This window comes from Oncorhynchus nerka, linkage group LG4 (assembly GCF_034236695.1).
Source record: "Oncorhynchus nerka isolate Pitt River linkage group LG4, Oner_Uvic_2.0, whole genome shotgun sequence".
Taxonomy (NCBI): domain Eukaryota; kingdom Metazoa; phylum Chordata; class Actinopteri; order Salmoniformes; family Salmonidae; genus Oncorhynchus; species Oncorhynchus nerka.
Window position 1 is genome coordinate 5,487,300 of NC_088399.1, and position 18,421 is coordinate 5,505,720.

Consider the following 18,421-nt stretch of genomic DNA (forward strand, 5'->3'; position numbering starts at 1 on the left):
TGTCAGAGAGAGGGGTGTATGGAGACACTACAACATCACACACACCCCAGGCTGTCTGTGAGAGGGGTGACAGGGGCGAGAGGGGTGTATGGAGACACTACAACATCACACACACCCCAGGCTGTCTGAGAGAGGGGTGAGAGGGGTGTATGGAGACACTACAACATCACACACACCCCAGGCTGTCAGAGAGAGGGGTGAGAGGGGTGTATGGAGACACTACAACATCACACACACCCCAGGCTGTCAGAGAGGGGTGTATGGAGACACTACAACATCACACACACCCCAGGCTGTCAGAGAGAGGGGTGAGAGGGGTGTATGGAGACACTACAACATCACACACACCCCAGGCTGTCAGAGAGAGGGGTGAGAGGGGTGTATGGAGACACTACAACATCACACACACCCCAGGCTGTCAGAGAGAGGGGTGAGAGGGGTGTATGGAGACACTATAACATCACACACACCCCAGGCTGTCAGAGAGAGGGGTGAGAGGGGTGTATGAGACACTACAACATCACACACACCCCAGGCTGTCAGAGAGAGGGGTGAGAGGGGTGTATGGAGACACTACAACATCACACACACCCCAGGCTGTCTGAGGGAGGGGTAGAGGAGTGAGAGGAGTAGAGGGGTGAGAGGGGGTAGAGGGTGTCATGACGTTGGCCTCTGAGTATAGCAACCCCCCCCCTTGCCTCCTTCAACTAGGCTGCTGTGGTCAGAGGTCGTAAATTCCTGAGAAGACGCCAGATACACACACACACACCAGGGTTGATGCCAGACACACACACACACACACACACACACACACACCAGGGCTGATGCCAGATACACACCCACACACACACACCAGGGTTGATGCCAGATACACACACACACACCAGGGCTGATGCCAGATACACACCCACACACACACACCAGGGTTGATGCCAGATACACACACACACACCAGGGCTGATGCCAGATACACACACACACACACCAGGGTTGATGCCAGATACACACCCACACCAGGGTTGATGCCAGATACACACACACACACACCAGGGCTGATGCCAGATACACACACACACACACACACCAGGGTTGATGCCAGATACACACCCACACACACACACCAGGGTTGATGCCAGATACACACACACACACACACACACACACACACCAGGGTTGATGCCAGATACACACACACACACCAGGGCTGATGCCAGACACACACACACACACACACCAGGGCTGATGCCAGACACACACACACACCAGGGTTGATGCCAGATACACAACCACACCAGGGTTGATGCCAGATACACACACACACCAGGGTTGATGCCAGATACACACACACACCAGGGCTGATGCCAGACACACACCAGGGCTGATGTCAGACACACACACATACCAGGGTTGATGCCAGATATACACACACACACACACACACACCAGGGTTGATGCCAGATACACACACACCAGGGCTGATGCCAGACACACACCAGGGTTGATGCCAGATACACACCAGGGTTGATGCCAGATACACACCAGGGCTGATGCCAGATAAACACACACCAGGGTTGATGCCAGATACACACCAGGGTTGATGCCAGATACACACCAGGGTTGATGCCAGATACACACACACACCAGGGTTGATGCCAGATACACACCAGGGCTGATGCCAGATAAACACACACCAGGGTTGATGCCAGATACACACCAGGGTTGATGCCAGATACACACGTCACAGCAGCCTCCCAGGTATTGCATTCACTACTGTACACATGAGACAAGTCCTCTCAGTCTGTAGTATGTCACAGGGACATGACACAAGTCCTCTCAGTCTGTAGTAGGTCACATAGACATGAGACAAGTCCTCTCAGTCTGTAGTAGGTCACATAGACATGAGACAAGTCCTCTCAGTCTGTAGTAGGTCACAGGGACATGAGACAAATCCTCTCAGTCTGTAGTAGGTCACAGGGACATGAGACAAGTCCTCTCAGTCTGTAGTAGGTCACAGGGACATGAGACAAATCCTCTCAGTCTGTAGTAGGTCACAGGGACATGAGACAAATCCTCTCAGTCTGTAGTAGGTCACAGGGACATGAGACAAGTCCTCTCAGTCTGTAGTAGGTCACAGGGACATGAGACAAGTCCTCTCAGTCTGTAGTAGGTCACAGGGACATGAGACATATCCTCTCAGTCTGTAGTAGGTCACAGGGACATGAGACAAATCCTCTCAGTCTGTAGTAGGTCACAGGGACATGAGACAGTAGTAGGCTGTCTGTTGATCCCTGTAGCTCCTAGGATTTACAGACCTATTCCTGTGTGTTGGGGTTTGGGTTAAGGTTGGGTTTAGGGTCAGGTACCTGTAGCTCGTGAGCCTTCTGGCCCCTTCCTGTTTGATGCTGTTGGGTTAGGGGTCAGGTACCTGTAGCTTGTGAGCCTTCTGGCCCCTTCCTGTTTGATGGTGTTGGGTTAAGGGTTAGGGGTCAGGGGTCAGGTACTTGTATTTCCTGTGTCTTCTTGGCCCCTTCCTGTTTGATGGTGTTGGGTTAGGGGTCAGGGGTTAGGGGTCAGGTACCTGTATTTCCTGTGTCTTCTTGGCCCCTTCCTGTTTGATGGTGTTGATCATGCTCTCCTTCATCTCAACCAGGATGGTGAATAACCTGTCAAACTCCTCCTCCAGGTCGGACACCACCTGTGTGGAGTTCACCTGTCACAATCACACATATTGATTCATCTCTGCACCCGGAATCAATCTCTGCCTCACTACTCTATAGATTAACATTTCATATTTGATGATTTGATTGATTAATATGGCATATTTGGAAGTTACTGTACAAAATTGTGATTTCACGGTTAATATTGCTTCATGTTGTGTTTAATGTAATTACATTATTATGTGTCTTACCTGGACACCGGCCAGAGAGTGACTAAGTGTTTCCATGAAGTTATGGAGGTCCTCATTTTTATTGGCCAACGTGGTTATTATCCTCTGTAGGGCCTCCTGAAAGACAGACACATCATGTGTCTGCAATCCATCAATACATTGAAAATCCATCAATACGTTGAAAATCCATCAATACATCGGCCTACTATTGTATTTCAGGATAATCAATCACATGTTCAAATTGCTTGTCAGGTTTGTTTCCGTGTTAGAAGTTCACTCATGACCAGTTATAACCTCCCTCTATGTTCAGGACCCTGACTGACTGACTGTCCTCTAGGTTGCTACCATACGGCGCCTGCCCTGCCTCAGGCATAGGGAGAAATGGGACTGTGACTTCCTTACCATCATCAGAAGTGCCAGTCAGAATCCACACAGCAGGATTACAATAAAGTGGACAAACTAGTGTGATGCAAAAGACAACGAGTAACTTATTATCAAGTAGTATACTAGCCGGTATAAGAACCTAGGTCTGGACCCCTCGTCCACTGTTTTGTCCATACAGATTTACCCAGCCAGGGAACCACCAGCCACACAGCCACACAGCCAGGGCACCTCCAGCCACACAGCCACACAGCCAGGGCACCTCCAGCCACACAGCCAGGGAACCACCAGCCAACCAGCCAGGCAACCACCAGCCAACCAGCCAGGGAACCACCAGCCAACCAGCCAGGGAACCACCAGCCAACCAGCCAGGGAACCACCAGCCAACCAGCCAGGGAACCTCCAGCCAACCAGCCAGGGAACCACCAGCCAACCAGCCAGGGCACCTCCAGCCAACCAGCCAGGGAACCACCAGCCAACCAGCCAGGGAACCACCAGCCAACCAGCCAGGGCACATCCAGCCAGGGAACCACCAGCCAACCAGCCAGGGAAAATCCATCAACACACCAGGTAACCACCAGCCAACCATTGTATTCCAGGAACCACCAGCCAACCAGCCAGGGCACCTCCAGCCAAATCCAGCCAACCAGCCAGGGAACCACCAGCCAACCAGCCAGGGAACCACCAGCCACACAGCCACCAGCCAGGGAACCACCAACCAGCCAGGGAACCTCACAGCCAGGACCAGCCACACAGCCAACCAGCCAGGGCTCCTCCAGCCAGGGAACCTCCATCCAACCAGCCAGGGAACCACCAGCCAACCAGCCAGGGAACCACCAGCCACACAGCCAGGGAACCACCAGCCACACAGCCAGGGAACCACCAGCCAACCATGGGCCAGGGAACCACCAGCCAACCAGCCAGGGCACCTCCAGCCACACAGCCAGGGAACCACCAGCCACACAGCCAGGGAACCACCAGCCACACAGCCAGGGAACCACCAGCCACACAGCCAGGAAACCTCCAGCCACACAGCCAGGGCACCTCCAGCCTCACAGCCAGGGCACCTCCAGCCACACAGCCACACAGCCAGGGAACCACCAACACAGCCACACAGTGATGGAAAAGCCACACAGCCAGGGAACCACCAGCCACACAGCCACACAGCCAGGGAACCACCAGCCACACAAGGGAACCACCAGCCACACAGCCAGGGAACCTCCAGCCTCCCAGCCAGGGCACCTCCAGCCAACCAGCCAGGGCACCTCCAGCCAGGAACCTCCAGCCAGGGAACCACCAGCCACACAGCCAGGGAACCACCAGCCAACCAGCCAGGGCACCTCCAGCCACCCAGCCAGGGAACCACCAGCCTCCCAGCCAGGGCACCTCCAGCCTCCCAGCCAACCTCACAGCCAGGGCACCTCCAGCCTCACAGCCAGGGCACCTCCAGCCACACAGCCAGGGAACCACCAGCCAACCAGCCAGGGCACCTCCAGCCACACAGCCAGGGAACCACCAGCCACACAGCCAGGGAACCACCAGCCACACAGCCAGGGAACCACCAGCCACACAGCCAGGAAACCTCCAGCCACACAGCCAGGGCACCTCCAGCCTCACAGCCAGGGCACCTCCAGCCACACAGCCACACAGCCAGGGAACCACCAGCCACACAGCCACACAGCCAGGGAACCACCAGCCACACAGCCAGGGAACCACCAGCCACACAGCCACACAGCCAGGGAACCACCAGCCACACAGCCAGGGAACCACCAGCCACACAGCCAGGGAACCTCCAGCCTCCCAGCCAGGGCACCTCCAGCCAACCAGCCAGGGCACCTCCAGCCAAGGCACCTCCAGCCAGGGAACCACCAGCCACACAGCCAGGGAACCACCAGCCAACCAGCCAGGGCACCTCCAGCCTCCCAGCCAGGGCACCTCCAGCCTCCCAGCCAGGGCACCTCCAGCCTCCCAGCCAGGGCACCTCACAGCCAGGGCACCTCCAGCCTCACAGCCAGGGCACCTCCAGCAGGGGCACCTCCAGCCAGGGAACCTCCAGCCTCACAGCCAGGGCACCTCCAGCCTCACAGCCAGGGAACCTCCAGCCACACAGCCAGGGAACCACCAGCCAACCAGCCAGGGAACCACCAGCCAACCAGCCAGGGCACCTCCACCCAGGGAACCTCCAGCCAACCAGCCAGGGAACCACCAGCCAACCAGCCAGGGCACCTCCAGCCACACAGCCAACCAGCCAGGGCTCCTCCAGCCAGGGAACCACCAGCCAACCAGCCAGGGAACCACCAGCCACACAGCCAGGGCACCTCCAGCCACACAGCCAACCAGCCAGGGCTCCTCCAGCCAGGGAACCACCAGCCAACCAGCCAGGGAACCACCAGCCAACCAGCCAGGGAACCACCAGCCAACCAGCCAGGGAACCACCAGCCAACCAGCCAGGGCACCTCCAGCCACACAGCCAGGGAACCACCAGCCAACCAGCCAGGGCACCTCCAGCCACACAGCCACACAGCCAGGGAACCACCAGCCACACAGCCAGGGAACCACCAGCCACACAGCCAGGGCACCTCCAGCCACACAGCCAGGGCACCTCCAGCCACACAGCCACACAGCCAGGGAACCACCAGCCACACAGCCAGGGAACCACCAGCCAACCAGCCAGGGCACCTCCAGCCACACAGCCACACAGCCAGGGAACCACCAGCCACACAGCCAGGGAACCACCAGCCAACCAGCCAGGGCACCTCCAGCCACACAGCCACACAGCCAGGGAACCACCAGCCACACAGCCAGGGAACCACCAGCCAACCAGCCAGGGAACCTCCAGCCTCCCAGCCAGGGCACCTCCAGCCTCCCAGCCAGGGCACCTCCAGCCAACCAGCCAGGGCACCTCCTGCCAGGGCACCTCCAGCCAAGGCACCTCCAGCCAGGGCACCTCCAGCCACACAGCCAGGGCACCTCCAGCCTCCCAGCCAGGGCACCTCCAGTCTCCCAGCCAGGGCACCTCACAGCCAGGGCACCTCCAGCCTCACAGCCAGGGCACCTCCAGCCAGGGCACCTCCAGCCTCACAGCCAGGGCACCTCCAGCCGGGGCACCTCCAGCCAACCAGCCAGGGCACCTCCAGCCAGGGCACCTCCAGCCAGGGCACCTCCAGCCAGGGCACCTCCAGCCAGGGCACCTCCAGCCAAGGCACATCCAGCCAGGGCACCTCCAGCCACACAGCCAGGGCACCTCCAGCCTCCCAGCCAGGGCACCTCCAGCCAGGGCACCTCCAGCCTCCCAGCCAGGGCACCTCCAGCCAGGGCACCTCCAGCCAACCAGCCAGGTCACCTCCAGCCAGGGCACCTCCAGGCTTCAGCGGCAGCGTTTCTGTACCGGCTGCCAGTGACAGATTCAGGATCAGCACATGCAGTTCCACTCGTCATTTAAAGCCCAGTGCTGTGTGTAGAGAGCTGACAAGCCTTCTGTTGAACTATGGCCGCACATAGTCCAGGCTACACATGATTTGTATAAATTTGGCCTAATCTTTCCGGTGTTTCTATAAAATGGAGTCATATTCAGTAACCCACATTATGATGAAATCACCCTAAAGGCTGGTTGTGAATGGCCTACATAACAAGTCATGCTGAAACCTCACAACTGCTCGACTCTCTACTTGGACTGCCTAGGGAATGGGAACCGTGGTCGTTGTACTGTCTTCTATGTGGGTGGGTATCTGGCACCAACGCAGTGTTGCCTGGGAACCGTATTCTTTATATAGTGCACAGGGGTCACGTTCGTGGAAAAAGGACCCATGAGCACCAACGTGTGACGTTTATAAGGAGCATATCAAATTGGGTGTCAAATGAACGATACGAGTTTATGTATATATTTTTTTTGGGGGGGGATTAAGGCGTAGAGATATTTGTTCAATCGTGTTGCATCTTCAAAAAGGGGACATTAAAAAATGGTCTTAGATTTCTGGTCAAACAGAAGGAAAATGAGTGTTAGAAATCCAAACATCACCAGAAAATACGTCAAAACACCATCGTGTTGAAGACCCCTGACATCAAAACACCACCATCGTGTTGAAGACCCCTGACATCAAAACACCATGTTGAAGACCCCTGACATCAAAACACCATGTTGAAGACCCCTGACATCAAAACACCACCATCGTGTTGAAGACCCCTGACATCAAAACACCATGTTGAAGACCCCTGACATCAAAACACCATTGTGTTGAAGACCCCTGACATCAAAACACCATGTTGAAGACCCCTGACATCAAAACACCACCATCGTGTTGAAGACCCCTGACATCAAAACACCATCGTGTTGAAGACCCCTGACATCAAAACACCATCGTGTTGAAGACCCCTGACATCAAAACATCATCGTGTTGAAGACCCCTGACATCAAAACACCATCGTGTTGAAGACCCCTGACATCAAAACACCATGTTGAAGACCCCTGACATCAAAACACCATTGTGTTGAAGACCCCTGACATCAAAACACCATTGTGTTGAAGACCCCTGACATCAAAACGCCATCGTGTTGAAGACCCCTGACATCAAAACGCCATCGTGTTGAAGACCCCTGACATCAAAACACCATCGTGTTGAAGACCTCTGACATCAAAACACCATCGTGTTGAAGACCCCTGACATCAAAACACCATCGTGTTGAAGACCCCTGACATCAAAACACCATCGTGTTGAAGACCCCTGACATCAAAACACCATCGTGTTGAAGACCCCTGACATCAAAACATCATGTTGAAGACCCCTGACATCAAAACACCATGTTGAAGACCCCTGACATCAAAACACCATGTTGAAGACCCCTGACATCAAAACACCATGTTGAAGACCCCTGACATCAAAACATCATGTTGAAGACCCTGACATCAAAACATCATGTTGAAAACCCCTGACATCAAAACATCATGTTGAAGACCCCTGACATCAAAACATCATGTTGAAGACCCCTGACATCAAAACACCATCGTGTTGAAGACCCCTGACATCAAAACACCATCGTGTTGAAGACCCCTGACATCAAAACACCATCGTGTTGAAGACCCCTGACATCAAAACACCATGTTGAAGACCCCTGACATCAAAACACCATGTTGAAGACCCCTGACATCAAAACACCATCGTGTTGAAGACCCCTGACATCAAAACACCATCGTGTTGAAGACCCCTGACATCAAAACACCATGTTGAAGACCCCTGCCATCTAACATCAACACTTAGATTTCTATTTAAGAAACATTGCTTTGTAATTCTGTTACCAAAAAACCCAGATACCGTATTTTTAAGATATTTTCTAACTTCTCTCCCTCAGGAGGGAGGAAAAAGTCCACAGAAGTAACAAGTAAAGCTAGACCTACCAATTAGTGTATTTAATAACTCAACGTCAACAAAACTAAGGAGATGATTGTGGACTTCAGGAAACAGCAGAGGGAACACCCCCCTATCCACGCTACACTCGCATTAACATCTGCTAACCATGTGTATGTGACAAATAAAATTTGATTTGATTTGATTTGAATAATATACATTTTTATGTATTAAAAATCTTCATTCCGATACCAAATCGGTAACAGAATAACAGACCAATCAGTAATGGTATTACTGCAATTGAACTGGCTACAGTGGGAACTCATAGTGTCTCCTCCTGCTACTGTCCTCCCTTCCACGGTACTGAAATCTAGTACTGAACTGTACTACTGTACTGAAATCTACTGAACTGTACTACTGTACTGAAATCTACTGAACTGTACTACTGTACTGAAATCTACTGAACTGTACTACTGTACTGAAATCTACTACTGAACTGTACTACTGTACTGAAATCTACTGAACTGTACTACTGTACTGAAATCTACTGAACTGTACTACTGTACTGAAATCTACTACTGAACTGTACTACTGTACTGAAATCTACTACTGAACTGTACTACTGTACTGAACTGTACTGAACTGTACTGAACTGTACTACTGTACTGAAATCTACTGAACTGTACTGAAATCTACTGAACTGTACTACTGTACTGAAATCTACTACTGAACTGTACTACTGTACTGAACTGTACTGAACTGTACTACTGTACTGAAATCTACTGAACTGTACTACTGAACTGTACTACTGTACTGAAATCTACTGAACTGTACTACTGTACTGAACTGTACTAACTGTACTGAACTGTACTGAAATCTACTGAACTGTACTACTGTACTGAAATCTACTGAACTGTACTACTGTACTGAACTGTACTGAAATCTACTGAACTGTACTACTGTACTGAACTGTACTGAAATCTACTGAACAGTTGCCATCACCTGCTCCAGAGTTCATGTCAACACATGGAAAAAAGAAGGACTACAGCACTAGTTATGGTTCGGTCTCCTTTATGACCCCAGTCCTGTCATTGCATCAGTCTACAGTCGTGGACAAAAGTTTGGAGAATGACACAAATATTAATTTTCACAAAGTCTGCTGCCTCAGTTTGTATGATGGCAATTTGCATATACTCCAGAATGTTATGAAGAGTGATCAGATGAATTGCAATTAATTACAAAGTACCTCTTTGCCATGCAAATGAACTGAAACCCCAAACCAGTACACCAGTTAGGAATGGCAGCAGGCAGGTGTGAGTGCATCTGCACACACAGTGAGGCAAAGACTTTTGGAGGATGGCCTGGTGTCAAGAAGGGCAGCAAAGAAACCTAAGTCATTTTCTCTGATGAATCCCTTTTCCGATTGTTTGGGGCATCTGGAAAAAAGCTTGTCCGGAGAAGACGAGGTGAGCGCTACCATCAGTCCTGTGTCATGCCAACAGTAAAGCATCCTGAGACCAAGAATGTGTGGGGTTGCTTCTCAGCCAAGGGAGTGGGCTCACTCACAATTTTGCCTAAGAACACAGCCATGAATAAAGAATGGTACCAACACATCCTCCGAGAGTAACTTCTCCCAACCATCCAGGAACAGTTTGGTGACGAACAATGCCATTTCCAGCATGATGGAGCACCTTGCCATAAGGCAAAAGTAATAACTAAGTGGCTCAGGGAACAAAAAAACATCGATATTTTGGGTCCATGGCCAGGAAACTCCCCAGACCTTAATCTCATTGAGAATTTGTGGTCAATCCTCAAGAGGCGGGTGGACATACAAAACCCCACAAATTCTGACAAACTCCAAGCATTGATTATGAAAGAATGGGCTACCATCAGTCAGGATGTGGCCCAGAAGTTAATTGACAGCATGCGAGGGTGGATTGCAGAGGTCTTGAAAAAGAAGGGTCAACACTGCAAATATTCTGTTTGCATCAACTTCATGTAATTGTCAATAAAAGCCTTTGACACTTATGAAATGCTTGTAATTATACTTCAGCAGCGAACTTTGTGGAAATGAATATTTGTGTCTTTCTGAAAACTTTTGGCCACGACTGTAAACTGTCAATGTTGCCTACCTGAAAGAACTGCAATGGAAATAAGCCTTAGGGGTCTAAAATTGTGGTCATTGTGGTCAGTGGTCATTGTGGTCATTGTGGTCATTGTATTTCATTGTGGTCATTGTGTTGCATTGTGGTCATTGTGGTCATTGTGTTGCATTGTGGTCATTGTGGTCATTGTGTTGCATTGTGGTCATTGTGGTCATTGTATTTCATTGTGGTCATTGTGGTCATTGTATTTCATTGTGGTCATTGTGTTGCATTGTGGTCATTGTGTTGCATTGTGGTCATTGTGGTCATTGTGGTCATTGTGTTGCATTGTGGTCATTGTGGTCATTTGTATTTCATTGTGGTCATTGTGTTGCATTGTGGTCATTGTGTTGCATTGTGGTCATTGTGGTCATTTGTATTTCATTGTGGTCATTGTGGTCATTGTGGTCATTGTATTTCATTGTGGTCATTGTGGTCATTTGTATTTCATTGTGGTCATTGTGGTCATTGTATTTCATTGTGGTCATTGTGTCATTGTGGTCATTGTATTTCATTGTGGTCATTGTGGTCATTGTGGTCATTGTATTTCATTGTGGTCATTGTATGTCATTGTGGTCATTGTGGTCATTGTGGTCATTGTATGTCATTGTGGTCATTGTATTTCATTGTGGTCATTGTGGTCATTGTATGTCATTGTGGTCATTGTGGTCATTGTATTTCATTGTATGTCATTGTGGTCATTGTGGTCATTGTGGTCATTGTATGTCATTGTGGTCATTGTATTTCATTGTGGTCATTGTGGTCATTGTATTTCATTGTGGTCATTGTATTTCATTGTGGTCATTGTGGTCATTGTATTTCATTGTATGTCATTGTGGTCATTGTATGTCATTGTGGTCATTGTGGTCATTGTGGTCATTGTATTTCATTGTGGTTATTGTATGTCATTGTGGTCATTGTATTTCATTGTGGTCATTGTGGTCATTGTGGTCATTGTCATTGTATTTCATTGTGGTCATTGTATTTCATTGTGGTCATTGTATTTCATTGTGGTCATTGTGGTCATTGTGGTCATTGTATTTCATTGTGGTCATTGTATTTCATTGTGGTCATTGTATTTCATTGTGTTGCATTGTGGTCATTGTATTTCATTGTGTTGCATTGTGGTCATTGTATTTCATTGTGGTCATTGTGTTGCAATGTGGTCATTGTATTTCATTGTGTTGCATTGTGGTCATTGTATTTCATTGTGTTGCATTGTGGTCATTGTGGTCATTGTGTTGCATTGTGGTCATTGTATGTCATTGTGGTCATTGTGGTCATTGTGGTCATTGTGGTCATTGTGTTGCATTGTGGTCATTGTATTTCATTGTGGTCATTGTATTTCATTGTGGTCATTGTGTTGCATTGTGGTCATTGTATTTCATTGTGTTGCATTGTGGTCATTGTATTTCATTGTGTTGCATTGTGGTCATTGTGGTCATTGTGGTCATTGTATGTCATTGTGGTCATTGTGGTCATTGTGGTCATTGTATGTCATTGTGGTCATTGTATTTCATTGTGGTCATTGTATTTCATTGTGGTCATTGTGGTCATTGTGGTCATTGTGTTGCATTGTGGTCATTGTATTTCATTGTGGTCATTTGTATTTCATTGTGGTCATTGTGGTCATTGTATTTCATTGTGGTCATTGTGGTCATTGTATTTCATTGTATTTCATTGTGGTCATTGTATTTCATTGTGGTCATTGTATTTCATTGTGGTCATTGTGTTGCATTGTGGTCATTGTGGTCATTGTGGTCATTGTATTTCATTGTGGTCATTGTATTTCATTGTGTTGCATTGTGGTCATTGTGGTCATTGTGTTGCATTGTGGTCATTGTATTTCATTGTGTTGCATTGTGGTCATTGTGGTCATTGTGGTCATTGTGTTGCATTGTGGTCATTGTGGTCATTGTGTTGCATTGTGGTCATTGTGGTCATTGTGGTCATTGTATTTCATTGTGGTCATTGTGGTCATTTGTATTTCATTGTGGTCATTGTATTTCATTGTGTTGCATTGTGGTCATTGTATTTCATTGTGTTGCATTGTGGTCATTGTGGTCATTGTGGTCATTGTGTTGCATTGTGGTCATTGTGGTCATTGTGGTCATTGTATTTCATTGTGGTCATTGTGGTCATTGTGTTGCATTGTGGTCATTGTATTTCATTGTGTTGCATTGTGGTCATTGTGTTGCATTGTGGTCATTGTGGTCATTGTGGTCATTGTGTTGCATTGTGGTCATTGTGGTCATTGTATTTCATTGTGTTGCATTGTGGTCATTGTGGTCATTGTGGTCATTGTGTTGCATTGTGGTCATTGTGGTCATTGTATTTCATTGTGGTCATTGTGGTCATTGTATTTCATTGTGGTCATTGTGTTGCATTGTGGTCATTGTGTTGCATTGTGGTCATTGTGGTCATTGTGTTGCATTGTGGTCATTGTGGTCATTGTGGTCATTGTATTTCATTGTGGTCATTGTATTTCATTGTGGTCATTGTGTTGCATTGTGGTCATTGTGGTCATTGTGGTCATTGTATTTCATTGTGGTCATTGTATTTCATTGTGGTCATTGTGGTCATTGTGGTCATTGTGTTGCATTGTGGTCATTGTGGTCATTGTATTTCATTGTGTTGCATTGTGGTCATTGTATGTCATTGTGGTCATTGTATTTCATTGTGGTCATTGTGGTCATTGTGGTCATTGTGGTCATTGTATTTCATTGTGGTCATTGTGTTGCATTGTGGTCATTGTGGTCATTGTGTTGCATTGTGGTCATTGTGTTGCATTGTGGTCATTGTGTTGCATTGTGGTCATTGTATGTCATTGTGGTCATTGTATTTCATTGTGGTCATTGTGGTCATTGTGTTGCATTGTGGTCATTGTATTTCATTGTGGTCATTGTGGTCATTGTGTTGCATTGTGGTCATTGTGTTGCATTGTGGTCATTGTGGTCATTGTGACGCATCATATTATTATTATGGGCGTCAGGAAACTCTCTAAAAAACAGAAACCTTTAGGGCTTTATTATGTATTCATTACATTCTGTGTATGTTAGCTAATATGGCCAATGTATACTGCATGTTAATGGAGCCCCATGGTCAGCCTATAGACAGTCTAAGATACCCACCACACACACTAATGTATACTACATGTTAATGGAGCCCCATGGTCAGCCTATAGACAGTCTAAGATACCCACCACACACACTAATGTATACTACATGTTAATGGAGCCCCATGGTCAGCCTATAGACAGTCTAAGATACCCACCACACACACTAATGTATACTGCATGTTAATTATTGCTGAAGGCTAGTCATTGAGGGACATTTGGGATGTGTAATCTCCAGCCCTATGTTTGGGCATTTTGGGATGTGTAATCTCCAGCCCTATGTTTGGGCATTTGGGATGTGTAATCTCCAGCCCTATGTTTGGGCATTTGGGATGTGTAATCTCCAGCCCTATGTTTGGGCATTTGGGATGTGTAATCTCCAGCCCTATGTTTGGGCATTTGGGATGTGTAATCTCCAGCCCTATGTTTGGGCATTTTGGGATGTGTAATCTCCAGCCCTATGTTTGGGCATTTTGGGATGTGTAATCTCCAGCCCTATGTTTGGGCATTTTGGGATGTGTAATCTCCAGCCCTATGTTTGGGCATTTTGGGATGTGTAATCTCCAGCCCTATGTTTGGGCATTTTGGGATGTGTAATCTCCAGCCCTATGTTTGGGCATTTTGGGATGTGTAATCTCCAGCCCTATGTTTGGGCATTTTGGGATGTGTAATCTCCAGCCCTATGTTTGGGCATTTTGGGATGTGTAATCTCCAGCCCTATGTTTGGGCATTTTGGGATGTGTAATCTCCAGCCCTATGTTTGGGCATTTTGGGATGTGTAATCTCCAGCCCTATGTTTGGGCATTTGGGATGTGTAATCTCCAGCCCTATGTTTGGGCATTTGGGATGTGTAATCTCCAGCCCTATATTTGGGCATTTTGGGATGTGTAATGTGTAATCTCCAGCCCTATGTTTGGGCATTTGGGATGTGTAATCTCCAGCCCTATGTTTGGGCATTTGGGATGTGTAATCTCCAGCCCTATGTTTGGGCATTTTGGGATGTGTAATCTCCAGCCCTATGTTTGGGCATTTTGGGATGTGTAATCTCCAGCCCTATGTTTGGGCATTTTGGGATGTGTAATCTCCAGCCCTATGTTTGGGCATTTTGGGATGTGTAATCTCCAGCCCTATGTTTGGGCATTTTGGGATGTGTAATCTCCAGCCCTATGTTTGGGCATTTTGGGATGTGTAATCTCCAGCCCTATGTTTGGGCATTTTGGGATGTGTAAACTCCAGCCCTATGTTTGGGCATTTTGGGATGTGTAAACTCCAGCCCTATGTTTGGGCATTTTGGGATGTGTAAGCTCCAGCCCTATGTTTGGGCATTTTGGGATGTGTAATCTCCAGCCCTATGTTTGGGCATTTTGGGATGTGTAATCTCCAGCCCTATGTTTGGGCATTTGGGATGTGTAATCTCCAGCCCTATGTTTGGGCATTTTGGGATGTGTAATCTCCAGCCCTATGTTTGGGCATTTGGGATGTGTAATCTCCAGCCCTATGTTTGGGCATTTTGGGATGTGTAATCTCCAGCCCTATGTTTGGGCATTTTGGGATGTGTAATCTCCAGCCCTATGTTTGGGCATTTGGGATGTGTAATCTCCAGCCCTATGTTTGGGCATTTGGGATGTGTAATCTCCAGCCCTATGTTTGGGCATTTTGTATCTGTATGTTATGTCATGTGTGAGTTCCCGGTGGGACCGAGCAAGTGAGCGAGCGACCGTGCAACTGAGCAACAGGACATGATTAGGCAGATTTGAGGATCAGGCTTCACTTCTATTTAAAACTGCTGCACGACACTAGGGACAGAGTATTAGTATATATGATTATACATAACCCGGGTCGTTCCATAACCCTACCGGGTCATTCCATAACCCTACCGGGTCGCTCCATAACCCTACCGGGTCGCTCCATAACCCTACCGGGTCGCTCCATAACCCTACCGGGTCGCTCCATAACCCTACCGGGTCGTTCCATAACCCTACCGGGTCGCTCCATGACCCTACCGGGTCAAATTCAAATTCAAATTTTATTTTATTTGTCACATACACATGGTTAGCAGATGTTAATGCGAGTGTAGCGAAATGCTTGTGCTTCTAGTTCCGACAATGCAGTGATAACCAACAAGTAATCTAACTAACAATTCCAAAACTACTGTCTTATACACAGTGTAAGGGGATAAGGAATATGTACATAAGGATATATGAATGAGTGATGGTACAGAGCAGCATACAGTAGATGGTATCGAGTACAGTATATACATATGAGATGAGTATGTAGACAAAGTAAACAAAGTGGCATAGTTAAAGTGGCTAGTGACATAAGAATGCAGTCGATGATCTAGAGTACAGTATATACATATGCATATGAGATGAATAGTGTAGGGTAAGTAACATTATATAAGGTAGCATTGTTTAAAGTGGCTAGTGATATATTTACATCATTTCCCATCAATTCCCATTATTAAAGTGGCTGGAGTTGGGTCAGTGTCAATGACAGTGTGTTGGCAGCAGCCACTCAATGTTAGTGATTGCTGTTTAACAGTCTGATGGCCTTGAGATAGAAGCTGTTTTCAGTCTCTCGGTCCCAGCTTTGATGCACCTGTACTGACCTCGCCTTCTGGATGATAGCGGGGTGAACAGGCAGTGGTTTGGGTGGTTGATGTCCTTGATGATCTTTATGGCCTTCCTGTAACATCGGGTGGTGTAGGTGTCCTGGAGGGCAGGTAGTTTGCCCCGGTGATGCGTTGTGCAGACCTCACTACCCTCTGGAGAGCCTTACGGTTGAGGGCGGAGCAGTTGCCGTACCAGGCGGTGATACAGCCCGCCAGGATGCTCTCGATTGTGCATCTGTAGAAGTTTGTGAGTGCTTTTGGTGACAAGCCGAATTTCTTCAGCCTCCTGAGGTTGAAGAGGCGCTGCTGCGCCTTCTTCACGACGCTGTCAGTGTGAGTGGACCAATTCAGTTTGTCTGTGATGTGTATGCCGAGGAACTTAAAACTTGCTACCCTCTCCACTACTGATCTATCGATGTGGATAGGGGTGTTCCTCTGCTGTTTCCTGAAGTCCACAATCATCTCCTTAGTTTTGTTGACGTTGAGTGTGAGGTTATTTTCCTGACACCACACTCCGAGGGCCCTCACCTCCTCCCTGTAGGCCGTCTCGTCGTTGTTGGTAATCAAGCCTACCACTGTTGTGTCGTCCGCAAACTTGATGATTGAGTTGGAGGCGTGCATGGCCACGCAGTCGTGGGTGAACAGGGAGTACAGGAGAGGGCTCAGAACGCACCCTTGTGGGGCCCCGTGTTGAGGATCAGCGGGGAGGAGATGTTGTTGCCTACCCTCACCACCTGTGGGCGGCCCGTCAGGAAGTCCAGTACCCAGTTGCACAGGGCGGGGTCGAGACCCAGGGTCTCGAGCTTGATGACGAGCTTGGAGGGTACTATGGTATTGAATGCCGAGCTGTAGTCGATGAACAGCATTCTCACATAGGTATTCCTCTTGTCCAGGTGGGTTAGGGCAGTGTGCAGTGTGGTTGAGATTGCATCGTCTGTGGACCTATTTGGGCGGTAAGCAAATTGGAGTGGGTCTAGGGTGTCAGGTAGGGTGGAGGTGATATGGTCCTTGACTAGTCTCTCAAAGCACTTCATGATGACGGAAGTGAGTGCTACGGGGCGGTAGTCGTTTAGCTCAGTTACCTTAGCTTTCTTGGGAACAGGAACAATGGTGGCCCTCTTGAAGCATGTGGGAACAGCAGACTGGTATAGGGATTGATTGAATATGTCCGTAAACACACCGGCCAGCTGGTCTGCGCATGCTCTGAGGGCGCGGCTGGGGATGCCGTCTGGGCCTGCAGCCTTGCGAGGGTTAACACGTTTAAATGTCTTACTCACCTCGGCTGCAGTGAAGGAGAGACTGCATGTTTTCGTTGCAGGCAGTGTCAGTGGCACTGTATTGTCCTCAAAGCGGGCAAAAAGTGATTTAGTCTGCCTGGGAGCAAGACATCCTGGTCCGTGACTGGGCTGGGTTTCTTCTTGTAGTCCGTGATTGACTGTAGACCCTGCCACATGCCTCTTGTGTCTGAGCCATTGAATTGAGATTCCACTTTGTCTCTGTACTGACGCTTAGCTTGTTTAATAGCCTTGCGGAGGGAATAGCTGCATTGTTTATATTCGGACATATTACCAGACACCTTGCCCTGATTAAAAGCAGTGGTTCGCGCTTTCAGTTTCACGCGAATGCTGCCATCAATCCACGGTTTCTGGTTTGGGAATGTTTTTATCGTTGCTATGGGAACGACATCTTCGACGCACGTTCTAATGAACTCGCACACCGAATCAGCGTATTCGTCAATATTTCCATCTGACGCAATACGAAACATGTCCCAGTCCACGTGATGGAAGCAGTCTTGGAGTGTGGAGTCAGCTTGGTCTGACCAGCGTTGGACAGACCTCAGCGTGGGAGCCTCTTGTTTAAGTTTCTGCCTGTAGGCAGGGATCAGCAAAATGGAGTCGTGGTCAGCTTTTCCGAAAGGGGGCGGGGCAGGGCCTTATATGC

At 48.6% G+C, this 18,421-nt stretch overlaps 1 protein-coding gene across 3 annotated transcripts in view; it reads right to left on the minus strand.

Moving 5' to 3' along the window:
- LOC115127348 (FSD1-like protein) overlaps positions 1-18,421 on the minus strand; it is a 94,115-nt gene that overhangs the window by 67,628 nt on the left and 8,066 nt on the right. For 2 of the 3 annotated variants that reach the window (XM_065017169.1, XM_065017168.1), the window contains exons 2-3: positions 2,909-3,004; positions 2,579-2,710 (exon numbers count right to left, since the gene is read on the minus strand). In XM_065017169.1, coding sequence (XP_064873241.1) covers positions 2,579-2,710; positions 2,909-3,004 — 228 coding nt within the window. The remainder of the gene's footprint in view (positions 1-2,578; positions 2,711-2,908; positions 3,005-18,421) is intronic. The other variant, XM_065017170.1, reaches the window with a different exon arrangement.